The 26749-nt window shown below is 34.4% G+C and overlaps 1 protein-coding gene across 2 annotated transcripts in view; it reads right to left on the bottom strand.

Moving 5' to 3' along the window:
- The window catches only part of LOC129219956 (transmembrane protein 165-like), a 76693-nt gene that overhangs the window by 38023 nt on the left and 11921 nt on the right, over positions 1-26749 (bottom strand). Inside the window, exon 2 of one of the 2 annotated variants that reach the window (XM_054854273.1) lies at positions 7127-7272. In XM_054854273.1, coding sequence (XP_054710248.1) covers positions 7127-7192 — 66 coding nt within the window. In that variant the 5' untranslated portion in view covers positions 7193-7272. Of the gene's footprint in view, positions 1-161; positions 302-7126; positions 7273-26749 lie in introns of those variants that run through there. The other variant, XM_054854274.1, reaches the window with a different exon arrangement.

Raw genomic sequence — 26749 nt, 5'->3', positions numbered from 1 at the left:
AGAAAGGCAGACTAACTTAGTACCCACCCTGGCAGAACAATAAACCTTGAAGAGCTAAACACTTCAAGTGGTCGGAGTCATGGCAAAAAATAAGACAAGTCATATCTACACAAGGTATAAACGCATACTCTTACATGCACTTTTTTTTAAAAAACACATACCGGTATGAGCGGTAAACACACCGGCAGACCTTTTCTTATCCACGGCCAATTGATCGAAGCCGAAAGGTCTTTGTCACGTGGTATGGCATATCTGGGTCACTTGACAAGCCGAGAAGGAATCGTGGCATTTCCGTCTATATCTATGTAATTAAAACGATCAGATAAGTCAAAAGATGTACAAGGTGTTTATAAAGTCTTGCACTGATCAAGAAAATTTATTTTTAATATATATATATATATATATATATATATATATATATATATATATATATATAATTTTAAATTTTGATTCTAATCTCCTAAAATTTGTATCCCCATCGGTACAGTATTATAGCAAGGACGGATCCAGAAACTTTTTAAGAAGGGGGCGATTGTTTTTTACCTTACCTCTTACTACGTATCTGATTTACACCTCTTTGAGGGGGGGCTACCACATCAATTTTATTCAATACAAACAAAATATTATTCAGATTTAGTCAAAGAGGTCTTCGAACCAATTCCTTTTCCTTTCCGTTGAAAGATGTTTTCCAAAATTGCGTTTTAGCGATTCAATATCGTAATAATTCCGGGGGAATGTTTCGAAATCCTCCCTCACCAACGTCATCAAAGATTGTTTAAAATTGCACTTTTTGAAACTTCAATTTGAAAAAAAAATACCGGAGGAAAGTCACTGAACCCATTCCTTCTCAAAACACTACATGAGATGTCTACAATCGCGTTTTTACTTTAAGACATAAAATTTGCGAAATGACCGGGAGAACACCTTCAAACTCTTCCTTCCGACAACACTAACGGTCGTCAAAAACTTTTTAACAAAAAAATTGAACCGCCGAAAAAACTGAAAAGAAAAAAATAATAAACCATTTTAATTAAACCTTAATAACTAAGTTCTTAAACTGATGTAAGTATACCTAAGTATATATTTTTGTAATAATTTAGAGTTTTTAATTAACCTTAATAACTCAGTTCTTAAATTAATGTAAGTATACCTAAGTAGTTTTGAGTCGGTGCCAAACAAGCAAATTAATTATTTTTGTAAAGCGTGAGGCGCAGCGGTGGCGTATGGCGACACGCCCCTTCGCCGGAAAATGCCGAGCGTTCACGAAGTTAAACCCGAACGTCGTCGAGTGGTCTCGAAGAAGCACGTGTTGAGTATTTGGCTGCTACTGAGCTTTTGCCTCATATACAACAGTCAAAATGTTTATATCATTGTTCATCATACTGAAGAAGGATTTCTCATCTTGTTAAAAGCTCAAATAAATGGTTTTGTGGGTCATAGTATTATTCAGCGTGAGTATGGCATAACAACTGTAGCCGTTAATTGCATACATGATCCTGAAGATTTTTCTCACTGGTTGTTTGCCTCTCTCGTGCGAGGTCCCAAAGGTTTCAAAGCTCCAACGAGAGGTACATTTTGTTGTATACGATCTACTAGTATTCATGATTTAATGATGGCGTGTGGAGGGAGCATTTTTTGAAACATTTATGTTTATCGCCGGACATTTCACATTACATTGCTAATTTTATTTGGTTATTTCTTTAAATTTAGGTAATTTAGGGATCTTTGTTTAGTTATTGTTTGGCACCGACTCAAAACTACTTAGGTATACTTACATTAATTTAAGAACTGAGTTATTAAGGTTAATTAAAAACTCTAAATTATTACAAAAATATATACTTAGGTATACTTACATCAGTTTAAGAACTTAGTTATTAAGGTTTAATTAAAATGGTTTATTATTTTTTTCTTTTCAGTTTTTTCGGCGGTTCAATTTTTTTGTTAAAAAGTTTTTATTTTACAATTTTTTGTGGCTATAAGCTACTAATGTAGCTATAATCTGTATGCTTATATTTTTGATTACTTTTAAAATAGCTACCTACCTTACTTTAGCTATTAACATATATATATATATATATATATATATATATATATATATATATATATATATATATATATATATATATATATATATATATATATATATATATATATATAATCGTATTTTAACAATTATCTGTTGTGTTACATAAATAATTTAAAAAAAGCAGGCTTTATATACTAACATGGGTAGGCCTACAAAAAATGCTGCTCGTATGAGGAAAAGATGTTTAGAAGAATCTATTAATGAGAAAGAAAAAAGGTTGGAAGCAAACAGAAAGAGAATTACATTAACACGTTCACAGGAGAGTTTAGGTCAGCGCGAGGAAAGACTGTCGAGAATGAGAAGCTACAATAAAGATAGGTTATTGCAAGAAGGTGATAAGCAGCGCGCTCGTCGTTTAGATATGATAAGAGAGCGACTTTCAAATGAGAGCGAAGAGCAACGCGCTCATCGTTTAGATCTGATAAGAGAGCGACTTTCAAATGAGAATGAAGAGCAACGCGCTCATCGTTTAGATCTGATTAATAAGAGAGCGAGTTTCAAATGAAATTGAGGACGAACGTATGCTGCATTTGGATGCTGCTCGTAACCGTTCAGCAATGGTGGTGCTTCACGAATCTTCCGAGGAGAGAACTAATCGTCTGAGCGCCATGCGACAAGCAGCTCGCGATCGAAGAAACCAGTGTAACGCAGAAAACTTTAAGAAATGAATTAATGTTTATGCTGACTTGTCGTGTTCAATATGCAAAAAAAATTTGTATCCTCAGCAACGTAGGAAATTGCAAACTAAAAATTTAGGCTCTATTTTGCCTAACGAACTGGTAGCTTTAGGTAATATAATTACTTGTTCACGATGCTCAAACAATATTAAAAAACATAAAACTCCACCTCAGGCCTATTGGAACAAAATGTCGGTAGCTGCAATACCTACAGAAATTGATGAGTTATCGGAAATTGAGAAACGTTTTATTTGCAGAGTAGTGCCATTTCTTAAAATAATAAAAGTTCAAAATCGTTTGAGCCAAGACTGGTGCAAAGAGCAGGCAATCCTTTTTGCTCAGGATGTGGTCGAGCTGGCGGAATAACTTCCGCTTGAACCTAATCAAACTGGATTAGTGCTCGTAGTAGAAAGTCGTGAAAATTTAGAACATTCTAGGGAGTTTCAAATTGATATAGGTAAACTTCAAGTGGCATTGCAGTGGCTCCTAAAGAATAATGCACTGTATAAAGATGTTCGTGTGCATTTTCCTACTGTGATCGATATTTCTACGATAACACAAATTGCTGACGAATTTGCATTTTGTCATCTATTGTACGTTAGCTTTGTTGTACAAACTAACTTATTTGGTTTCCGCTGAAAAAAATATGTAACTCCAACATTTTCTTGTTGTTAGTACTACTGAATCCAACACACATTTCTTCAAATATCTCGAAAACTCATTTCTGCAGATACTGCCGCTTACCTGCCCACGGCAGTACACACGAGAGACATACAGGTCTGAAGCTCATTCATTGTGAGCTTTTTTTTTGTAATACCCAACTCAGAATCAAAAAATCTTGGAGTAAACAACTAATCACCCCCTCTCTCCCCCCTTAGGGTAGGAATTTTTCCCTCAAATTTATAGGCGAATTACTTCAGGCTATACCCTTTCTAATAAAAAAAGAATATTCAAAATCGGACTATTCTGTAAAAAGTTATGTGTGGTCATACATTTAAAAAAAAAAAAAAAAAAAATATGCGTGTCGACTTGAGAACCTCCTCCGTTTTTTCGTCGGTTAAAAATAGTATGTCACCATCACTAAACTTCGCCCTATTTTTTCATACAAATCCTGAATATAAAAAATGTTTGACGACTGGCACTGAAAACTAACCCTAATCACAAGTACCAGAGATTGAGAGGTCTACACTGCCGTGTGCATAGGTAAAGGGCTATAACTGCAATTTTATCTTTTTTTTTTTTTTTGCATTTTGTCATCATTGTTTGTACGTTAGCTTTGTTGTACAAACTAACTTATTTGGTTTCCGCTAAAAAAAATATAATTCCAACATTTCCCAGTTGATAGTACTGAATCCAGCGCACAATTCTTCAAATATCTCGAAAACTCATTTCTGCAGATACTGTCGTTTACCTGCTCAAGACAGTACACACGAGAGACATACAAGTCTGCATCTCATTCATCGTGAGGTTTTTTTTTTTTTGTTATACCCAATTCAGCATCAAAAAATCTTAGAGTGAACTACTAATCGCCCCCCTTTCCCCACCCTTAGGGTAGGATTTTTCCCCTCAAATTTATATAGGAACAACTTCAGGCTATACCCTTTCCAATAAAAAAAAGAATATTCTAAATCGGACTATTCTGTAAAAAGTTATGTGTGGTCATATATAAAAAAATCTGTGAGTGAACAACAAATCTCCCCCTTTTCCCACCCTTAGGGTAGGAATTTTTTCTCCAAATTTATATGAGACCAACTTCAGGGTATAACCTTTCCAATAAAAAAAGAATTATCAAAATCGAACTATTTTGTAAAAAGTTATGTGTGGTCATACATTAAAAATCTGTGAGTGAACAACAAATCAACCCCCTTTTCCCACCCTTAGGGTAGGAATTTTTTTTCAAACTTTTTATGGGACCACCTTCGGGGTATACCCTTTCCAATAAAAAAAGAATTATCAAAATCAGACTGTTCTGTAAAAAGTTATGCGTGGTCATACATTAAAAAAAAAAAATATACGTGTCGAATTGAGAACCTCCTCCGTTTTTTCGTCGGTTAAAAACTACGTTTTTGAAGCTTCAATTCCGATAAGTTTCGGGCGGGGGGGGGGGAGATTCTAAACCCAGTCCTTAACTTCCTTTCCTTAACGTCATCGAAGAAGGCCTACACTTTCGTTTTGGGACTTCAGTTCTGAAAATCACCGGTGTAGGAGCGATCGCCCCCATCGACCCTCCCTTGTATCCGTCCTTGTATTATAGCTAAATGGCATTGGTACAATATTAGCTAATATCGACAGCTGAAAATTGCGTCTATGAAAGAAAAAACTCTCAGGAGCGCCGCGCGGGAGTTTAGAGGGTCAACCCTCTCCCCTTTTTCCCCGAAGCTTTGGAGTTAACACACATTGCCAACTCTAATATGGCAGCTCGTATCCATACAAGGACTGTCATGACCAAATTCTCACCACAGAGAAGGTACATTTTGGCTGCGCTAGTACCTGGTGAAAAGTTGGGAATCGCTTAAATATAATCAGAACTACGACAGTGCACACGTAAAGGGTGTTCCAAAATTGACGCAAGATTTGAATTTGCGCCATTTTTGTAGTAAGCTGTTGGCAACCGTGAAAGAAAAAAAAAAAAAAAAACACTTTGACAGCTAAGCGTTTAGGGTTATTAAAAATGAAGCGTTATACGATGCATTAACGTGTTTTCATTATTAAACGATTATTTCAAAAATAATGAAAGTTGAGGCTAGACAAGCAGTTACTACTATTGGCCCTCGATATCGCAATACAGTAATGCACGGGTGTGGAGTGAGCTTGTTGACATAGACCTTTGACTTCAAATAACCGCGCAAGAAGAAATCTTAATTATGTTAAATCACACGATCTGGGGACCCAATTGTGATCACCGAAACGAGAGAGTACACGACCAGGAAATGCCTCATCCAGTAATTGAATTGTTTCACTAGCTGTATGGTAGTATAACACTCCAATTTCACTAATCCTAAACTCTCAGCTGTCAAATTGTCCTTTTTTCAAGGCTACCAACAATTTACGGCAAAAATGGTGGCAAATTTAAATCTTGCATTAATTTTGGGGACGTTCTTGTAGTGTATTAAAGTTGTGTGGGGGAAAAACATTAAAATAAGGGGGGGAAATTGAATACATAAATAAATAAAATAAACAAATAAATGCTTGAATCAGAAGTCATTTCTTAAATGAATTTTCTTTATCATTGCAAGCTTTAACCTGCAGTTTTGGGGGAATGGGGTGGTTTCCTTCAGTCAAAAGTACTATACTTTTAGTCATTGAAACGGATAGAATGAGCAAAAAAAAAAAAAAAAAAAAAAAAAAAAGAAATAATAATAATAATAACATGGACCTAGAAAATACTTTCATTTTCCCAACAGTTTTTTTTTTAAATAAATTTTTTAAATGTCCGATTTTTCAAACAAGGCGTGGTCTTGATGACGTCACAAATGATGCACTTGGCGCATTTTTCTACCACGATTCCACGTTATGATAATCAAGAAGCGAATTAAAATTGCGCTCTACGCTTGCTATCAACCATATCGTTGCCAATATACTTGAATAAAGATGAAAATTCAATATTTTGCACTGTGAATGGCAACACTGAATGGCATTTAATCATTTGTGATGTCATCGGACAGAAGCCGTAAACAATAAAAGCGCTCCGATTTAAGTATTTTTTTTTTTAAATATTAAACTTAAACAAATTATTCAAAAAACGGTCAGATCCAATGTTTTTAAGCATGCTCTTTCAGAAAAAAATACTTTTAAAATTTTGGAAACAACCCCATTCTTCACTCTAGGATCCGTTTCTTTGAAACTTTACTGCATTTGGCTTATAAAATACCAATAAAAAAGTGGCAAGCACGATCTAATGAGGAAAAAAGTCACTTATCAAATCACTTGTTCGCTTGCTTTCTTATTCACTCATTTGTTTTTTCTCGTACAATAATTAATTAATTTATTTTTTAATTTGTTTATTTTTTCCTTTTATTTTTATTTATTCATTGATTCCTTTATTTACTCATTCATTTGATCAAAAATATCTTTAATAATCAAATTAAAAATATTTCATTCGAAAAAATTTCTTTTTTTACTTTGCCCTGGAAAAAAAAGTGAAAAATTTCCACCTTTTTTTGGAGGTACAAAGTTACTGCCAAAAATAAAAAATAATAATGCTTTAGTGCAAATTAAGCTGTATTATAAAATACATTGTTCTTTCTTTATGAACCGTAAGTTTTAAAACAAAATTCAAATTTGTTCACATTGAAAAAAGTAAGTGATTTTAACCATTTCACTTTTCCCCACATTCACGTGCTAAAGATTGGGTTACACTTACCGTGACGATCTCCGTGATTAGGACACTCTCCGTCGAGCTCCAACTCAATACTGCTTCCGGGTGCATCCTGTCTGTCTGTCGTATAAACAGCAAGAAGATAATCCCAGTTCTGGACTAGGACGTGCTTTCCAAGTATTCTTAATGACCTGCGAATACAGTTGTGATTAAAATCGGGAGCAGTTGAACAAAAAGAGGGAAAGAAAACTAATTCAGTGTGCATTCAAAGGGATGACATCATTTTTAAAAAAACACACTTATGAAAGAGCAGTATGAAGATAAATAGATTTAAATTTTTTTATTGTAACTATTCTTTCCCGTATCTAAATCTTCATCATGATGCTTACATGTTGACATTAAAGCAACCAATATTAAAGAGAATTGTGATAAATCACTTGAAAAGAGCTAACCATCGGTGACTAAAATCGATTCGCCCCCCCCCCCCCCCCACCCTTGCGTTTATTTTTCGACAAGAACCTCCCGCAAAAATATCTGGATGGAACGCTTGACGCCAAAAAGCAATCTCTGCCAGTTCGCATCGGGGAATACCAAATTTTGTTTGATTTCTTTCATTACTTATTGAATTACATCTTCCGATAAAAGTGCTCACCCACGTACACTTACGTGCACACCCAGTTATGTTCCAAAAATAGTCAGGAATTTAAGTATTCCCAGGGCCGTTCGTTGATAGGGGAGAGGGCACCATGAGCAAAATCCTGCGAATGTGCGAGCCTTGGAAAAAGCCATAAAGGGAGATGATTCCGGGCACGTGGTGCAGCGAAAAATCGTTCCTGAAGTGGAGGGTTGGTTCTTTTATGCCTGTATACTAACACGTACAAATACTAATATGTACTATTGTACTGTTTGTCCTCGTTTAAACTACAAGACTGCTATTTTCGCAACCTTTAGTTCTAGATACCTACATCTAGTTGTAAAAATGATTTTAAAAAATAAATAAATAAATAAAAAATGCAGAGTTAAGATATTTCAAGTTTGATGCAAAAAAAAAGAAGAAGAAGGGGATAAAACACCAAATCTAGCTTTGTATAAGGTCCCTAAATCCCCCAACATTGCATTTAGGGAAATCGCAACATAGAAAAACAAAACGAACACAAAAAATGCCACATTAGTACGACTAATATTCACGGAGAGGATATGAAACGCAGCGTTTTCTTTTGGGGGGGGGGGACCGACAACGCTTATTGCTTTTTTTGGGACCGACAACGCTTATTGCTCGTAGTGAATCACGCCTTTTGGGAGGAAATATAGCGGATAACAAGTGTGTGAAATTATATGTGTGCAAAGAGTGTGTTTTTACTTTCTTCTATATCTAATATATAGAATAAAGTATTGGATTCGTGCAAATTTTCGAATTTCGATTTTTGACGGATTTGAACGTTTTAAGGTGTGCTGAGTCCATTTCGACCATTTTTGGAAAATGTCTGTCTGTATGTGTTTGTGTGTGTGGGTGTGTGTGTCACGTATGTGTGTGACCAGTTTTTTGTGGCCGCTCTACAGCAAAAACTACCCCATGAAATCGAACGAAATTTGGTACACATATGTGCCCCTATGTGAACTTGTGCCCATTGGGTTTTGGCGCGAATTCCTCCAAGGGGGTGGAGCAATGGGACGTTTCTTGAGTTATGCGTGACTGCTATTACGTAGGAAGTAACTGGCGGAATCACAGAAAATTTGGTCCATATGTTGCCAGTAACAGCAACAGGTACTGAATCAATTTTGGTGTCAATATCTCAAACGGGGGCTGAGCTATAGAATGTTTTTTGTGGTCAATTGTGATTGCTGTATCTCAAGAAATAATGAACGGAATCAAACAAAAATTTATCGACAAGTAGCCCTTAAAGGGTATAAGAGCTGATTCTATTTTGGTGTCAACAGCTGAAAAGAAGGTGGCGCAATCGCACGTTCTTTTTTTCCAATGTGAGCGCCATATCTCAAGAAGTAATGCTACGTTCTGGATGAAATTTGGAATAAATGTAAATCCATATGTAAACATTTTCACGCCAATCGCTCCAAGAGGTGTTGATTTTTTTTTTTTTTTTTTTTTTTTTTGCGAATAAAAATAGCTTTAATAATGCAACAATAAGAAAGATAGACTGTCGTCTGCGTATTTCTCGTGATTTTAATTGTATGGAAATTATGGTATTATCTCAATGATTTTAAGTTTTAACTGTTGCCATCTTATGTTTGTTAACAAATAAAATATTTGTAATTAATTCAAGCAAGGCTTTTAAAATAACTTTCAATTTTCGCTCTTTGCTTTGCTTTTGTTATAATTCAGACATTGGGACGGTCGTCAATTTTTTGCTAGTGTATTTTGTTTTTGTTGGGAATATTGCTTCTTCGTCAAGTATGGGGAGGGATCCGAATTATAAGAAAAATATAGAAGAAAGTTTCGCGATGGCCACAACATACTAGTTTGAAACTACTAGCTTTTGAATTTAGTTTTTGCGTGTTGCATAACATTATTATTTTTTTTTTTTTTTTGCTTCAACAACATGTCATTCTTCTGAAAGTGGAAAAGATTCTAATCACATTTTTAGTACGGTACCTTCTAATTTTGAACTCAAATATCTCCTTGAATTTCGGTCGCAAATGTTTCGATTTTTTTGCATTAATATTATTTTTCAATGGAGATTGTTTCCCTAACTATCATTATGACCATATAAAAAATTAGGTGTTGTATTTTTCAACTAATTTTATTTTTTGCTTCAAACTTTTATTGTCTTAACTCTGCACCTTATTTTGACCATTTTTACAATTAGAAGCATGTAGTCTAGGAGTAACGGTTGCAAAAAAAAAAAAAAAAAGAGGTAGTTACGATCCTTTGTTCCTCTTTTCATTGCGCAACTGTTTGAGTAAGTGTTGCCTAGTGGCTATTAAGCTCTCATTGGCCCCGAATATCCCATAGACCAAGAAGGCTGGCCTGGCGGATCCTTCAAAAGTGAATCATGTAAAAGTCTTTAATTGCCAAGTAAATTTTTTCTTCTGCAAAAAGAGAAAGAAAAGCGAATCCGCTAAACTAGTTTATTAATGTCAGCCGTATGGTACGTGGGTCCAAAAAAGTTTTGGAAAGGCTGCTCGTGTAAATCCGTAAAAATGCGAGAATCGAAACTTTTCAAGAATCCAGTTACATTCTTCCACAACTTTGCGTACAAAAAATCAAAAAAGCTGTAAAGAAAAGAGGTTGAGACACACAGACAGACAAGTACAGATATTAATAGTATAGATATTAGCATTTAGCTGAAACGCTCGCTTAAAATTGTAATAAAAAAGAACTAAATTGAAATTTAAAAAATGGCTCCGTTGCTAAAAACGTACTCTCACATTCTTAAGAAACAAAAAGTGTTTGTGCCAAATTTATTAATGGTCGGTTTCACGGTCTGTTCTGTAAATAGAATACATACACACACACAAACACACAGTAATATTTATTAGCAATAAATATACGTTAATGATAATTACCAGAGAAAAATTGAGAAAATATTGTTTACAGTAATGCAGGGAATGCGAATGAGAAAAAATCAAATCAAGAGAAAGAAAGGAACGGCAAATGTGAAAATATGAATACCATTTGCGTAACTAATGAATGCGCATAGGAAATTTAAAAACACACAATCGTAAAAGCTGTCTGTGCAGTGATAAACGTACCAGCGGACAGAAAATTCGAGAATCCACCATTTTCCGGCTGCTGGGAATTGCACTTTAGTTCAGTGAGAAAATATTATCGTTCGTGACCTCAGCGGCTTGTATGATAAAATGTACTCAGAAAAAAAGACAAAGACGTGTATATTTTGGAAGAATGTGTTCGACTGCTTTCAGAGTGACATTGTCCCCATACAGAGGTAAAAATAAATGTCATAAGAATACGAATTTCTATAAAATGGAAAGATCTCTCTTTTTTTTTCTGGCATTGCAAGAAATAATTCATTCAGAAAGAGATCAATAATAACCGTCACGGGCTGATGTCTGCTTAAATCTTATGTACGTTTGTACACATACGTTTAATATGTGAAACACGTCGCCTATTTGCCTCTAAAGGTAAAACTTATATTTTTGTATCTAATTTGAAAATGAATGAACATCTGTTGCAGCGACAACTATGTTCATTGGGGATTTTATAATTCAATAATACTATGTAAAAGTTATCTCTAGTTGGAACAGTATTGAGCAGCAAGCATGCAGAAAAGGAAACTTACGCCACAGAAATTTCGCTTTTGTAGCTGTCACAGTGGTAGTACGTAACCGCCAACTTTTCCTTGCGTACTTTTTTTCATCTTTATCTTTATATTTATCAATCTATCTATTCCTATAACTATGTGTCTATAACTATAAAGTCATTTATATATATACCGTGCTTTACCCATCACTTTTTTTTATATTTTTAAAACTATATCATCTGTATAAATAGTGATATCGAACATTTTCTCAAGTTGACTCCAATGCATCTTGCTCCAATTACGAGAAAATAACTAGAACTTCAAAAGCCATTATTCAAAAGCAGATAGCATGGGGGGGGGGGGGGAGAACTAACGTCTATTTGGGGTGAATCCATATTTCGAACGTTAACAATTCGAATGATGAAAAAGAAACTCAATATGGCTGTGATCATTAAGCTGCCACCCTTTCATTGCACAACATTCCAGTTTGACGTAGCAACTCTGTTTGATGTTCGCGCTTTATTTTCTCATGGAAGGGGGAGCGGGAACGCAAGTTTCCCACACAGACAGTCCTTTCCTCAATAAATTCATCTGCTCACATTTAAATTACTAGCTGTGTGGAAATATACAATGAAGCAGAGAGTTTAATTGTATCCAACGCGAGCAGGATTTGTGGTTTGGCTGTTCTCAATTAACTTCTTCGAGGTCATTTCAAGTTCGGAGGAGTGAAGAAAGTGTGATTGGCGATTGATGAAGCATGTCGATCAAATTTCGGTTATCGATGATGGAAAGGTAAAACGTTCTGACAGAAAGTGGTTGTGACTTTAGGAAGAATGTTAATTATGTATCTCTTACCGTTAAAGTTTGAAATCCGACATTCCATACCATGCCGGGGCATTGTATATGCCTAGAACTCGCCGGCAATGTATGAAACGATTCATATTTCACACATTTCCTGAACATTCAATTGAATGCCATATGGGAAAAAGGCAAATTTTGAAATACATCTTCGATTTCACGTAATCGATGTGCAGTAGAACCCCGTTTATCCAACCCCTGTTTATCTAGATCTCCGGTTTATCCGGATAAAATTTTTAGAGTTAAAAAAATATATAGATACATAGTAATTTTAATAATAATGCTAAATTATAATAGCACGAACGGAACTATAAATGAGCCAAATATTCGCCTTTTATTTTAATTAACTGTAGAATTCCAGTACAGGTCGTCAATAAATTATAGTAATCTAACTAACAACATGGCGTGTTTGAAGTGTCAGTCCGACATCACTTCAACTAAACTATAGATGATGAAATGTTAGCGATAAACGATCCGATATAATTTTGATACAAAACATCGTTTTTAGTGTAAAGAATGATAATTTTGCTTATTTAAGAATATGCTTTGCGTATTGTCCATATTATCTGGCTTTTCGTTCCTCCGGATTGTCTATGGTACCAGTTAGCCCGAATAAACAAGGTTGTACTGTTATTCAATATGTCCTTCAGGCGTACCATGTTGTAACAAGTAATTCAATTTTAATTTATGATTTTTTTTTTTCGTAAAATTTTTGCTAACTTCAATATAAAAAAAATCATGTATTTTGTGACATACATCTTTTACTTTTTTTTGCGCATTTTTATTATTTTTATTTTTCATTTCAATGACTTTTTTTTTTTTTAGCTTATGAGAGACACGAAAATATGCTGCGCGAGTCACTACAAAAATATTGTCCTGAACCACTGAAATGTAGTCCGTGGGTCACTGTTAGAAGTTTGGAGTCACTAAAGCCCTGTTCGTGGGGCGCTGCTAAAATACTGCTCGAAATCAGTCACCAAAGTGTAGTCCACTTAATCCTAAAATGTAATCTGTGGGTTACTACTAAAATTTATTCCGTGAGCAACTAAAATGTAATCTGTGGTTTTAAAACGTAACCGGCAATCCTTTCTGAAATTACTGCAAAATCCAAGGAATCATTACTAAAATATAGTCCGAAAGTCACAGAAATATAGTCAGTGGATCAGTACTAAATATTGTTGACTGTCAATATCAAAATATAGTAAGTGCACTAAATTATTCTACAGGTGAACTAAATACTAAATATAATAAAATAAAATGGACCAATACGAAAATATGGACCATATTTTGGTGTCTGTGAACCACTAAAATAGTATTCCGCTGGTCTTTGAAATGTAGTCCACAGGATGCTACTCAAATGTACTCTTATCACTGAAATGTTCTCTGCGGTTCGCTACTAAAATGTAATCAGCTATCGTAACTAAAATTTATTCCACGTTTCGCTATTAAAATGCAGTCAGAGAGTCACCAAAATATACTCCATTGGTCACTAAAGTGTAGATCGCAGTCATTACTAAAATGTAGCCCAGTCCAACACCTTTGTACCTGAACTATAAATGTTAAAGTGTTTCCCAGGAACGATGCTATGTAATTTTGTTACAAAGCATTGTTTTTTGCTATAATAAAAGTTAAGACATGTAATTGAAGAATCTGTGTTTTACTTAAAAAATACACCACCAGCTCAATTATTCCATCCGAGGACTGCAGTTTCGTGCTTTTTAGCACTCATCAGCCAAGAATAGGAATCTGAGATGGAGGTGAAAAACCTCTTACGGGAGCCAAGAGAGCCAAACAAATAGCTAATGTAGAATTAGCACACCAGATGAATGACCGCAGCAATGGTGCGGTTCAACTCTGTGTTTTGTTTATAACCCATATTACTCGGATTATCCGGATATTCGTTTATCCGGATTGCCTTTGGTCTCATTTAGTTCGAATAAACGAGGCTCTACTGTATCTGCAAAAATGAGTTTTTGAGATATCTGAAGAAACTTTTCTATCCCTACAAACACTAGTAAAATGTTGGAATTTAACGTAATTTGCAAGCTTTTTTTTTTTTTTCAGAGGAAACCAAATAGCAAGTCTGTACAGCAAAGCTAAAGTAAAATAGATAAATAGATGACAAAAATGTAAAAAAAAAAAAAGGTGGGGGGCCGCAAACTTGCAGATATTGCTATTTATCTTCCCGGGAGCAGTAATATCGTCTCAATTGAGGGGGGAGGGGCTTGATGAGATGAGAATCAAAATGAAAAGAAAGCGATGCATAAATTTTAAAATAGTTTTCTGTGAACAAATTTTCCATCAGGCCAAGATTTTATAAACACCCGTATATTTTTTACCCAAGTGTATGAAACGGTTTTCACGATTCTTTGAAAATATAAACGGTCCCCGTGTATTCCCACGGAAAACCTCTACTTAAACCAGAGGTGCCCACCAGGGGGGGGGGTCCATGGCGCAGACAAAAGAACCCCTCCCCCTAGTTTTCATAATAAAATTTTAATGGTCTGCGCCATTGAAATTTTTAGGGTGGGGGTGTAACTTGACAGGGGTTTTTCATTTCATTTGGGGCGGGGTTCTTGTTCTGGGTAGGGGAGGGGGGGGGGGGTTTCTCCCCAACATTTGAGGGAGGTACGCCATCGTCCTTAGGGGGATGGGCATCACTACTTTAACGGTGTTCTGGCTGGCGCGGTTTTGCCCCGCCTTCTCTGGAAAAGTTGAAACGAAAAGCTTCTGTGAAAACCAGACAAAAGAACCTTAAAGTTTCTAACAAATGTTATTTCAAAAAAAATAAGAAACAAAAAGCACATGAGATAAGCGTTTACAGGATGTTAAATAATCATTACATAGCACAAAATAAACAAAAAGAATCTACACATTGGACTCATTGAGTGATTTATTCATTACGCACGAACTGAGCGGCATTCAAAAATACTTTAGAGAACCGAATTTGTTTGTTATCGCTTGGATCCATGCCACGATGACCCACAGAAGTATGGAGTTAAAGGAGCACATTAGAAAAGAAAGAGTTGCTTTCGTTTTTGGCCGGGCTATAACAGGTTGATTGCAGTTCCGCGCGCTGTCCTTCGCAAAGTGAAAGCATAAATTACGTAACGAGTTCTTGGAATTGTTAAGGTCACTGTAGGATCTATCAGTCTTCTAAACAAGATCCGATTATAGTTACGCGAATTGTAATTAGGTTGTGAAAACAATTTCGAGAGAGTGTTTACGCGCGCGCACGCGAGTTGTAGGAGTAAGACGCTTAATACATCATAAATGAATTGTAATTGAGTACCATTTTTTTATAATTTTTTCCCCTTTTTTGAAAACTTTATTTTAAAATCATAGATGTACTTTTCGAACGAGGAAAACAAGTTTGCGACGCATTATTATGATTTTGAAATTGTATATTGTCTCCATCATCTATGGTTGGGAATGCAAATTATTTTAGGCTCATTCCACCGTCACGTTTCGTTCGACTCGATAATTTCACCAACATTTTGTTTCTAGATCTTAATATTTTAATTAAACAACAGTACATTTTTTATTTTTTACATTTGATACAAAGATACTCCTGACGCAGTATTATTTTCATTAAATAAATTTGTTACTTAAAATTTAATTTATTTGTATGCGTCGCGTGCGGGACGTTCAAATCAACCTCTTGTAGACTGCTATGTGAACTACTTAATATTTTTTCTTTACTAATATAGTAATGACGAAATGAATTGTAGGTTTTAAAAAGGTAAGGTTTTAACGTTCGGGAAATGTATTTCGTTTGTTCAGACATAATAATTTAAACCGTCGAAAATAAAATTATATATATGGCTATTTCATTGAAAACGATCATTTTGTCTCGCACATGACGGTTCCTATATTTAATTTAAAAAAAAAGAAATAATTTTAAAAGGTAATTATAAAATGTTTTTCTCAAGAAGCCACACGTACGTTTGTGATTTCCTAAGCAATAAAAGTTTGTTTATTACCCTTCTAAATTATTACTTTTAATGAAATGAATAAAGCGTCACTGCGGGATAAAATGATCTTTTTCCGCGGAAGGGCCTTTCAGTGTTGTCATATTTTTCTTATTCGTTTGGTAGTGTAAAATGTTGTGGTGCTGTTGGCTTTGCGGACAGGAAAGAAAAAACTGTACAATACGACCCCTACCTAGACTTCTTTTTTCCAGATAAAATTTCTTAGCTTCTTAAAAATTTCAAAAAACACAAAGATAATAATTTTTAATTGTGATAGCAAGAATATGTAACTAAAAGTACCCTCAAACATTCGCTTTTTATTTGGATCAATTAATAGCAAAACGTTTATGGGATCATGCTTCATTCAAGCGACTCTCGTGTTTCAAACAAGCTTCGAAATTTTCTTCTAAACGGATTCTAAATTTTGTATATCTTGGAGGCCCCACCCAGAATCTAATTTCCCAATAGGCAGACTAAGTAAATTTTGCTTTAACCACACAATTTGTTTCATTATTATTAGTATTCTTAAAAAGTGAACTACTAGTCCATAGAGACATTATTTTCTTGTTTTTTAATAATGTTTACTTTCACACATGTTATGAGAATAAAATATATTTCAAGCATGGTAACAAATGTGTGTAAAACAATAAGTGTGCAAAAGAAAAGCGACGTCGATTGAGGGAGAGCAATTGTCATTACGTTTGACTAAGATTTTTTGTGAAATACTAAAGTTTATTCAGTTGAGGTTTCTTCAGTGATTGACGGGTATTTTTTCTTCTGCATTATTATTGTTTAAAAACTTTTCTGTTAATATAAAGTCTCGGCGGCAAATGAAAATGAGTCACGAATGGAAAAGGTTGAATAATTTTAAATGAAGGAAACAAGCTCAACTAAAAATCGAAGAAAAAAAAGGAGTCTTCAAAAAGTTTTTGAAATGTGATACATATTTTTAAAATGGGCACTTTTCAAACGCAGATTCTTTGGACTTTTTGGAATGTAATCTAGTAAAAATTTATAAGTGAAATACCATCGAGCACTGAGGAGCGGTAAGAAACTCAAGTGAGTGAATGGAGGAAATTATTTAAATCGTTGATTCATTAATGAAAACAATTCTCAATTTGCTGAATGAAGTTTCCATTTTACCGAATGATGAAATTCGAGCAAGCACGAATATCATACACACATAACACCTAATCAAAAGAAACGTTAGGCATCATTAAAAAACAATTTTACATTTTTTAAAGATAAGATAAAAGAATCTCAATGTTGCTGCACTGTCTCCGAATTTTCCCAATAAGGAATTTTGGCGAAGTCACAGTGAACTCCCGTTTGGGTACCCCTGAAAGTAAAATGCAATCATCTCTTCATTTGCTTCACAGTTTAAATTTCGGTAACACTATTTTTTGCAATTTTTTTAAATCACGGAAATTTTGCTTTTTTTTTTTTTTTTTTTGAGAGGGGGGTGGGCGGCAGATTTCAAATCTGCCTAGCGGCGGCGTGGAGCTAAATTCAGCTCTGGCCCCCCCCCATCCCTGCTCGCTGGCACCAACCCCCGAAGATAGCATCGCAATCTTCTTTCATTCCCGAAGATTTAAATCGTCTGTGAGGAAGAATCAAGTTAAAATACCCGTTGCAATCAGAACCAACAAGAACAAAATAAAAATCCCCCCCCCCCCCCCCGGCAGAAAATGGAAATGAGCTTATTATGATAAATTAGATCAATATTAAAATCCTGCTTCCACCTGAAGACAAATAGAACTTAATGAAAATGTGTTTTAGAAAATTGTTAAAAAAAACCCAAACAAACTGCTTCGAAGAGCATCCCTCGTCCTGGATCCAAACTAACTTGTACCAAATTTCACAGCTATATGTGCTAAGGGGCCCTCGTTCCCATCAAAATGAACGTTTTGTATGTTTGAAAAGTCGTTTTAAAATTCTTAGTCTCCAATTCCATTTTTCGCTTTAGCTCCGAACTTGAATTGAGTGTAGCCGATGCTTTCCTAATGTAGAAACCCTTTATCTCCTGTTCTAACCAATTAAAAAAATTGGAACGAACTTCTTCTTGCGCACAAAATCCTTAAATAAAGCCAAATTTTGGTTTGGAGGATGAGAAGAGCATTTGTGAGGAGGTAGTGTGCCAGAAAAAGGCTAACAAAATACCGATGTAATGAATTCGTAGGGGAGACTGGGGATACTTGATCCCTAGGGATACATGATCCCATAGTCAAAAATGTACCAAAATCATTAAGTAGAGATTTGAAACCTGACAATTATATTAAAGTTATACATAAAAACTGGGAACATTTTGTTTTTTTCAGCCATTTTGTTTTAGCTTAAGAAATGATCGTCTGAATGTGTCAAGGGAATTTTTTTTTTTTTTTTTTGGGAAAGCATTCCAAAGTTTAAATAATCCGTTAAATACAACTTTAAAAAAATTCCGAAGTGTAATGTTAAAGTATAGACAGTCTATAATAATTGAGACATGTTTTTAGTAAATTGCCACTGATTGTTAATAATAGAGCAAATATGTTTGTAAAAATCACAAATTAGGGATATTTGATCCTTTCGTTTAGAGGGATACACGATTCCAGGGATCAAGTATCCATATGACAATATAAACACAATGAAAACAATATAAATGTTGTTTACTTAGTTGACATTAACTTTAAACATTCAAAACCATGTTAACATAAAAAAATTTATCATAGTTTGTTTTGATAGGTTTAAACATTCACTACAGTAAATGTGCAAAACAATTAAAATATCAGTTTGCACTAATATTTTCGTACGAATATTTCACCATCCTCAAAGGTGACGCAATGTTTTTTTTTTTTTTTTGGAAAGGAACGGACAAAAACTATTTCTGCACATAAATCTTGCTCATCCACTTAATTTTATTTTCCCGTTCCTGCTGAAACTCTTGATTAAGTTTTGATCTACTTTCGTTTTTTATATTCAAACACTTGAAAATACACTATTCAGGACAATAGTTTAACTTTCGCTTACAGTATTTCACCTTTTTTTCTATTTAAAACAACACATTTCGACTGCCCGAGTATTTTTCTTCACTTGGCTGTAATTTTCATACTAATATTTTTACAAAAAAAGATAAAATAAAATTAATTAAATTAATAAATTAATAAATTAATGAATAATTAAAAATAGATATATAAAGGTTTCAGTGACCCTTACAAAATTAATAATACTTATTATTATTATTGTTATTCTTTTTTTTAAATCAAGCTGAACCCTGTTATGGGTTTTTAATGCACTGAACACTTTTTTTTCCGTCAAAAAAAGTTTTCAAACGTACCTTTCTGCTGCCCTCAGTTAGGTAAATTGTAATGCAGAATCTTGGATTTTTCTAAATCAGGGGCGTAGCTAAGGGGAGAGTTTGGGGACAACCCCCCCCCCCTCTCTCGAAATGTTTGTCTCAAAAAGAAAAAAAGAGAAAAAGAAAAGAGAAAGAAAAAAAATTAAAAAAAATAAAAAAAATCGAAACTACTTTTTTCTGAGTAACAAAGGTCAAAAATTCACTTCGCCCCCCCCCCCCCAATGCCATTGAAAATTCGCTCCATGAGTGACCCTTAAGCATAAAGACGCCTCCCTCTGCTGCGACAATTTTTTGATAATTGACTGAAATTTGACACTTTGCTTTAGAAATGAGATTGATTTGTTAAATCCACATATATGTAGTCGTTCTTCGTCATCGATTCTGCAAATTGTTAAATATGTTTAATTTTGTGATTGGCGCAGTGGGAATATTGCATACAGTCGAATTTGTATATTTCGAATTTCACAGGAAAAAAAAAAGAGGTTTTGAGATACCGGGGGCTTTAAGAAACTTTATAGAAATTTGGAATATGATGGTGAAACTTTGGAATCGATAGTAAAGACAATGCGGGCTCTTGATTAAAATTCCTCTGTGTTGGTTTTGTTAGGTATTTATTCTATTATTACATTATTAAGTGCTTTAGTGCGAGTTTAAGGAATCATTTTGACAGTAAAAGAAACTTTAAGAATATTTTTTTCAAGAAAAAATCTTATTGTTTTCGGTCCCTAATTTTTTTTAAAATTTTTTAATTTTTTTTTTTTAATCCTCTTAAGATTAGCAATTGCTGCAAATTTAACTTGGCCAATATTCTACGATTTTCCTTTTTTCATCACTTGAAAAAATCTTATACTTTCTTTTTACTCCTATTATTTCGGTTTTCTAAGGAATCACAATTTAAAAAAAGAGAGCAACCAAAGAACAATACTAATCCAGATAACGGAGCGAAATGACTTTGAATTACCTTTAACCATGAACTTGAAATGTTCATCTTAAATGTCAAACCTGTGAATTTCACCTTACTCTTCTTCCAAGAAAGTGCGCGAAACGACTGTCTTTTTTGTTAATCTTCCTAGAAAGCCAATTCGTGGAATGCATTTCTCCTTTTTTTCCACTGCCCCCTCAGCTCTTGAAGACAATTCCTCTGTTTCTGAGTTGAAGAAAATGTTTTTGTTTGCTGCTTTAAAGATCATTGGGTTTCGAGTCCGAAAATGATAGCATAACTGGAATTTGAGAGGATAGAGGTTTTTATTGGTCAGGTCTCGTGTGTGTCATAGTCAAAAACGACCTTTGTTAACCAGGAGTATCCATTGCAATCACATTGATTTTTCAGCCAGTATTTACTGCATATTCTTTTGGAAACGTACAGTCTGTTTAATATAGTACATTCTAAGTGAAAGTTGATGCATAATGAAGTGAGCAAAACCGACAACAAGCTTTTTTAAACCCAAAGAAAAAAATGAAAATGAAAAAAAGGATTGCTCTAAAAAGAGAAAGTTGACGTCATCTGAAGAAAAGTACAGTCTGTAAAGCAGCACTAGTCTTTATAGTCTGACCGCCGATGAGATTGAAAGTCAAACATCCAGTTTACAGGCGGAAAATGGAAGTATCTATTAGCTCTCAGGGATGCTAGCTTCTGTGGATGTGTGTTAGCCTCTAAATTAAGCAGTCACACTGAAATGAACGGAACACTCATTGGTTTGGATGGACTGGTTTTGACAAGACCCCCCCCCCCCCTTTTCCTAAAAAATTTCACTTTAAATTAAATGGAGGGAAAAGAAAAAAAAGTTGAATTTTCCATAACATTAAAAAATATATAAAAAAAATTCTTTGCTTTTGTTTTGTTTGACACAAATATCGGACTTGGTGCACTCTATTCCAAAGAAAGTAAGATTCACCTCCCTTTTTTTTAATACTAAAAAAGCTTACAGACACACACACATATATATATGCACACACACACACATATATGTGTATATATATATATATATATATATATATATATATATATATATATATGTATATATATATATAAGAAGTAACCCCCCCCCCCCCGAAAGTCGGGTCTAGCTACGCCACTGTTCTAAATAATTCTTTGATTCAAAGATTGCACTTTCTTTTTGAACTGTGGAGAAAAAAAACTTTTTGTTCCTTTTATTCCATTTGTTCATTTATTCCTTCCACCAATTTTGGGGACTGCAAAGTTTGTCTTCCTTTCTTTTCCATCACTACTAAAATGAAATTGGCAGCCCAATTTCTGGAAAATGGGGGGAGGGGGGATAACAACGTTAGCAGAAGAATTCGGGCTTTCATCTCTGCCTCGTTTAAAAGTAATTAATTTAACTAACCATATTTTACAGCAGCATTTAATTGGAATGAACACTATGCAAAATATTTTCTTGAATATATTATCGTAGAACGAAATGAAAAATGTTCAACCGAGAAAGACATTTGAGCTGGCAAAAACAAAGCCGAGAATTTTCACCCCCAAAATAGTGCGCCTTACTTTATTGCTTTATTCAGCTGAAGAGTTTCGCCAAATTTGTTTAGGGTTATAGTTTTAGCATTGTGCGAGCAAAGAACCTTTGGCGAGATTTCGCATGTCAGTTAAACCATTTTTATTTATTATCATGAGTGGAATAAAATGGTAGAAAGATTACAGAATTCGATGAGTTAAAAGAAATAATGGTAGATCAAATTGAAAAGAAAATTGCCACCATACATCCGTGAGAATTTTGTTGATGATTTGCATAGCGTGACAAAATTAAATCATAATTCAGAAATTAAAAACATACGAAACAGAACAATTTAAAATTAACCGATTCGGCAATTTGAGAAAAAAGGGAAGTTGCAACCTATTAAATGTTCATATTTTGGCTATTGGATATTGTTAATTGACCCTCAAAACTAAAAAATTCACCATCGCCAAATTTTAAAACACCGTGGTTGATTTTTAATGAATTTTTAAAAATCCACGCGCAAAAGTGCGCTCTTCTGAAACGTCACGAGCCCACGTCACAGGGCGCGAATGGACAGCCTTCCGCCGAAGATCCCTTGTTTTCGCTAGGGACATTTTGAGCGCGCTGATATTTTTATTTTTTAGAAATTCAATAATCCTTTTGAACACACTATGGAGACCGGATTCGTTAAAGCACAATCTAATTAATCTTCCTCATGTAACATCAATGATGATATTCGAATATTTCCCAGAGGATGAGAGGTTTAATGTTCCAGAAACGCGAGGAGTGAAATGCGAGGAGATAAGCCTTTTACGTTTCGTCTTCGCAGTCGAATGCGTGACCTTCGGCTTCTCCCCTATAAGAAGAGCGCATGACGTCACTTCCTACGCCATTTGACGTCACAAGCGCTTGAACTTTAAAATTAATTAAAAAAAAAAAAAACTACTTATCGTATCGCAAAATTTTTTTCACCTATGATGTTCATACATGTTACTCTATCATATAAAAATAAAATTGAAAAATCGAAAACTTCCCTATTAGCGCTAACCAAGCAAGGCAAACGAGTATCATCTTCTTCTTTTGATAATAATTCGTAATATCATATAATTAAATTATCTAACATTAATTGTTATTCTTGTCAGTTTTATGGCCACAATGAAAATGTAGTTCCATCAAGAATTGATAAATATCGAATTCAACATCGTGGAAATGGCTGCTTAGAACTACGAACTACGTAAGTTGCATAAATGTTTGACGTTTAGTAATGCTTCTTGAATTCTTATTTCTTTCTACGTGGGCCAGAATATCCACAAAACTTTAAAAATTAGTTTAAAAAGAATGAAAAAAAAAAAAAAAAAGTCCTGCATACAAACAAAAATGACTAAGCGTATTAGCATTTTGTATGATACGGCGTGCGTTTGTCTTACCTTTTTCATCCGCCATTAGACAGTGGCTGCAGTGCCCCCTATAGTTTGTTGGAGTTGCGAATTTCCACCGAGTTATTTTTGTCTTCAGGTGGGAGCGGGAGTTTAACATTGTTATAATTATAATGACTCTTTATTTAAATTTTAATTTTCTACGAGACGGGGAGGGAGATTTTCATTTTACTTAAATCGTAACGCGTATTTTAATCTGATTCATCCTAGCAGTCGATGTGACTCTTTGCGAACCAAATAAGATTGCGATGCAATCTTCGGGCGTTGGTGAGCGTCAGCGAGTAAGGGGCGGAAGCCCCCTAATTTCATTTGAAAAATGTGTTTGATTGTGTACTGGCCACTTTTCTTTATTTCTCTTTCTTTCCTTCTTTCTTTTTTGTCACTGATGTAGTCAAATTGACCGCATTAATACTAATTACTACTATAAACTATTTTAGTGCAAAGAAAACAGGATTTTTTCGAATTAAATTTTTGATGAAAAGACTTTGTTTTTTAAAAAATTGGTATTTTTTGAAGCTTTTGAAAAATTCTAAAACAACCAATGATTCCTTACCAAGGTCAACAGACACTCACGCTAATACAAAAAGCGAACTGAAACTACAGACATCCCCCGTTCCCCTAGATCCACAAAAAATGGCAAATTGCCAAGACATTGATGTCTTTCTCCTCACTCATCAATTCAAGAAAACTTCCATTATTCCAGATAAAGATGGATCTCTCTCTGGACAAATTGTTCTAAACGAATAAGACGTCATTCAGTTACTATTGTGCAATGCATCCCAACTTTCGACAAAGAAACTGCATTGCAGATTTTTCTCAATCCACCACCTCATCTTACTAGGTCGTTCTTCAGGGTTGTCTGACCAGTAGATAAACACTAAAAGCACAATTTTATTTTTCAAAAATTTTTACAGTCAACACCCGATTTACGTCCCCTGAATCTACGTTTTCCCCGCATTTCATGTTTTTTTCATCATGTCCCGGTTTTTCCGTCAACTAATATTGTTAATTTTAACCTGGATTGTAAGTTTGTTGTACTTCCCGCATTTTACGTTTTTCCTGGAGAGTAAAAGAAAGAAAAAATGTTTTAAAATAAGCAATATGTTTCATTTGTGCTCAAAAAAAAAAAAAAAAAAAATCACGTTGTTGGAAGTTAATCTATGAAAACAAAAATGCTACTGCTCCATCCGTAACCGACCTATGGACGTTTCGTCCGACGATGAAGATGAACAAGAAGAACCGTCCCTTTTTACTTTCTTTTAGAAAAAAGGAAGTAATGTATTCGCGAAAAAAATTTCACTCAAAAATCGGCCTTTATTTTCATTTTGCTCACCCCCGAATGAATGTTGAGTTTATTTTTCAACCCGATCACACGTGGATATATGCCTAGGAACGTACAGACACCCGAAATATCCATTTTGACAATCCCCGAGTTAATTACAACGAGTTTTCTCGTGACGTCCGTATGTACGTATGTGCGTATGTATGTCAGTTAACTCAAGAACGGTATGTCCTAGAAAGTTGAAATTTGGTACGTAGACTCCTAGTGGGGTCTAGTTGTGCACCTCCCCTTTTGGTTGCATTCGGGTGTTTCTAAATGGGTCTTTTGTCTCTTTTTTTTGGGAGGGGGGAATCATTGTTAATTTCGATGATACACAAATGGTGTCATAATTTGGCAGACACTTGGCGATATATCGCTAGTCTTTTGGTCGCCAAGTTGTGTCGCCAACTTGGCGACAAATTTGGCGATTTTTTTTATTTTTAAATCTGGTTTCAATTTGGCCACTGGTGGTGATATTTAGAAAGTAAACAATTAAATCACATTAAAATCTTTACTAATATTATAAAGAGAGAGGGCGGATTTTTGTGTGTTTATTTGTTCGAGGTAATCTCCGGAACCATTGCACCTATTTGAAAAATTCTTTCACTATATGAAAGGTGCTTTCTTACTGAGTAACATAGGCTATAATTCTAAAAAATCCGATAAATAGTTCTTTTTTTATTCAAATTTAGGCCCAAATTTCACGTAAATTGCCTATTGTTGGCTATTAAAGGGGTGAAAAATTACTTGCAATATTAGTATTATATATCGTTAAAAGGGTAGAATTTTCTGCGTTTTAAGCAATTTATTTCAATGCTCTAACTTAAATACGGCGGGAGTAATTTGCGTTTTTATCGCGAACTTTTTTAGGCTTAGCTGAAATTTAGGCACTACTTCCTTCATTAAATCTATCAATAAAAAGTGAAGAAATTGTCCCACAGTTTTCTTTTTGACAGCATTGGAAAAAGCGAGATTTTTTAGTCCAGATCTCTCTCGACCCATGGTCGAAAAAATTAGCTTCTATCTTCAAAGGAGAAAAAAGTTACAAGCGTTTTTAAATTAATTTCGAAATATATCAAAATTCAGTTTCTTAATCATTTTATTTTCGCGTTTCCATGGTTACGCTTTTTGAATCCATTGTTTATTTCTTAAACTTATTTTATTTTATGTCTTCATGGTTACGCTTTTTAAATCCATCTTTCGCATTTTAATTTCTTAAAAGTATTTTAATATCTGTCGTCATTGTTTGGAAGGGTAATTTTTCATGGTGTTTTTTTTTTATTTAAGTTATTCTTTAAGTTATTCTTTTTTTATTTATTGTTTAATATATGCCACTTGACACAATTTTTGTTCTCAAGGTAGATCGGACAAAGCCGGGCCAACGCAGCTCTTAATATATAAAGATTTGAAAGCTACTGTTAATATGATTTTATACCTTTTTGTTTGTTTGGCGAAACATTTATTATTGCCAAAGAAAAAACATCCGCTTCACTCGCAAAAGGGCTGGGTTCCGGTAGCGTGGTCGCTTTAAGACGTTAGGCGCTGAGCAGTTCAGTCTAGGATTATTGTTTTAAGGCAATCGTTAATGTAATTCATTGTTTTGGCGATTTGTTTTGAAAGAAAAGAAACGTTTGATTTGTTTTTATCCGAGTGAAATGTACGACATTTTCTTCTTTTTTTTCTGACGATGATTTTTTAATGTTCCACGGGATGTTTTTTTTCGTTAGACGGATGAAATATGATAGCGTGGTTGCTGTGCAAGTTTGGCGATAAACAATAGAGCTGCGGAATTATTTTTACATTTGAAAGATATTATTTGATGTCTTTTTTTTTTTTTTTTGTTTGTTTGGCGAAATATTATAAATTGCAATTGAAACCGCTTCACTCGCTAAATAGAGTTTTAAAGCAACTGTAAATCTAATGATTTGACGAAAAGTTTTAAATTCCAAAGAAACTTAAATAGTTTTTTTTTGTTGTTGTTGTTGAAAAGGTGTGTACGCATTTTATACAAAGAAAACAATCATTTCACATCAGAGGTGGAGAGGGCGTCAATTTTTTTTATTCAACAGACT

This window comes from Uloborus diversus, chromosome 4 (genome assembly GCF_026930045.1).
Source record: "Uloborus diversus isolate 005 chromosome 4, Udiv.v.3.1, whole genome shotgun sequence".
NCBI lineage: Eukaryota > Metazoa > Arthropoda > Arachnida > Araneae > Uloboridae > Uloborus > Uloborus diversus.
Note: the sequence above shows the minus strand (reverse complement) of the source record. Positions and strands in the feature narration are given on the sequence as shown.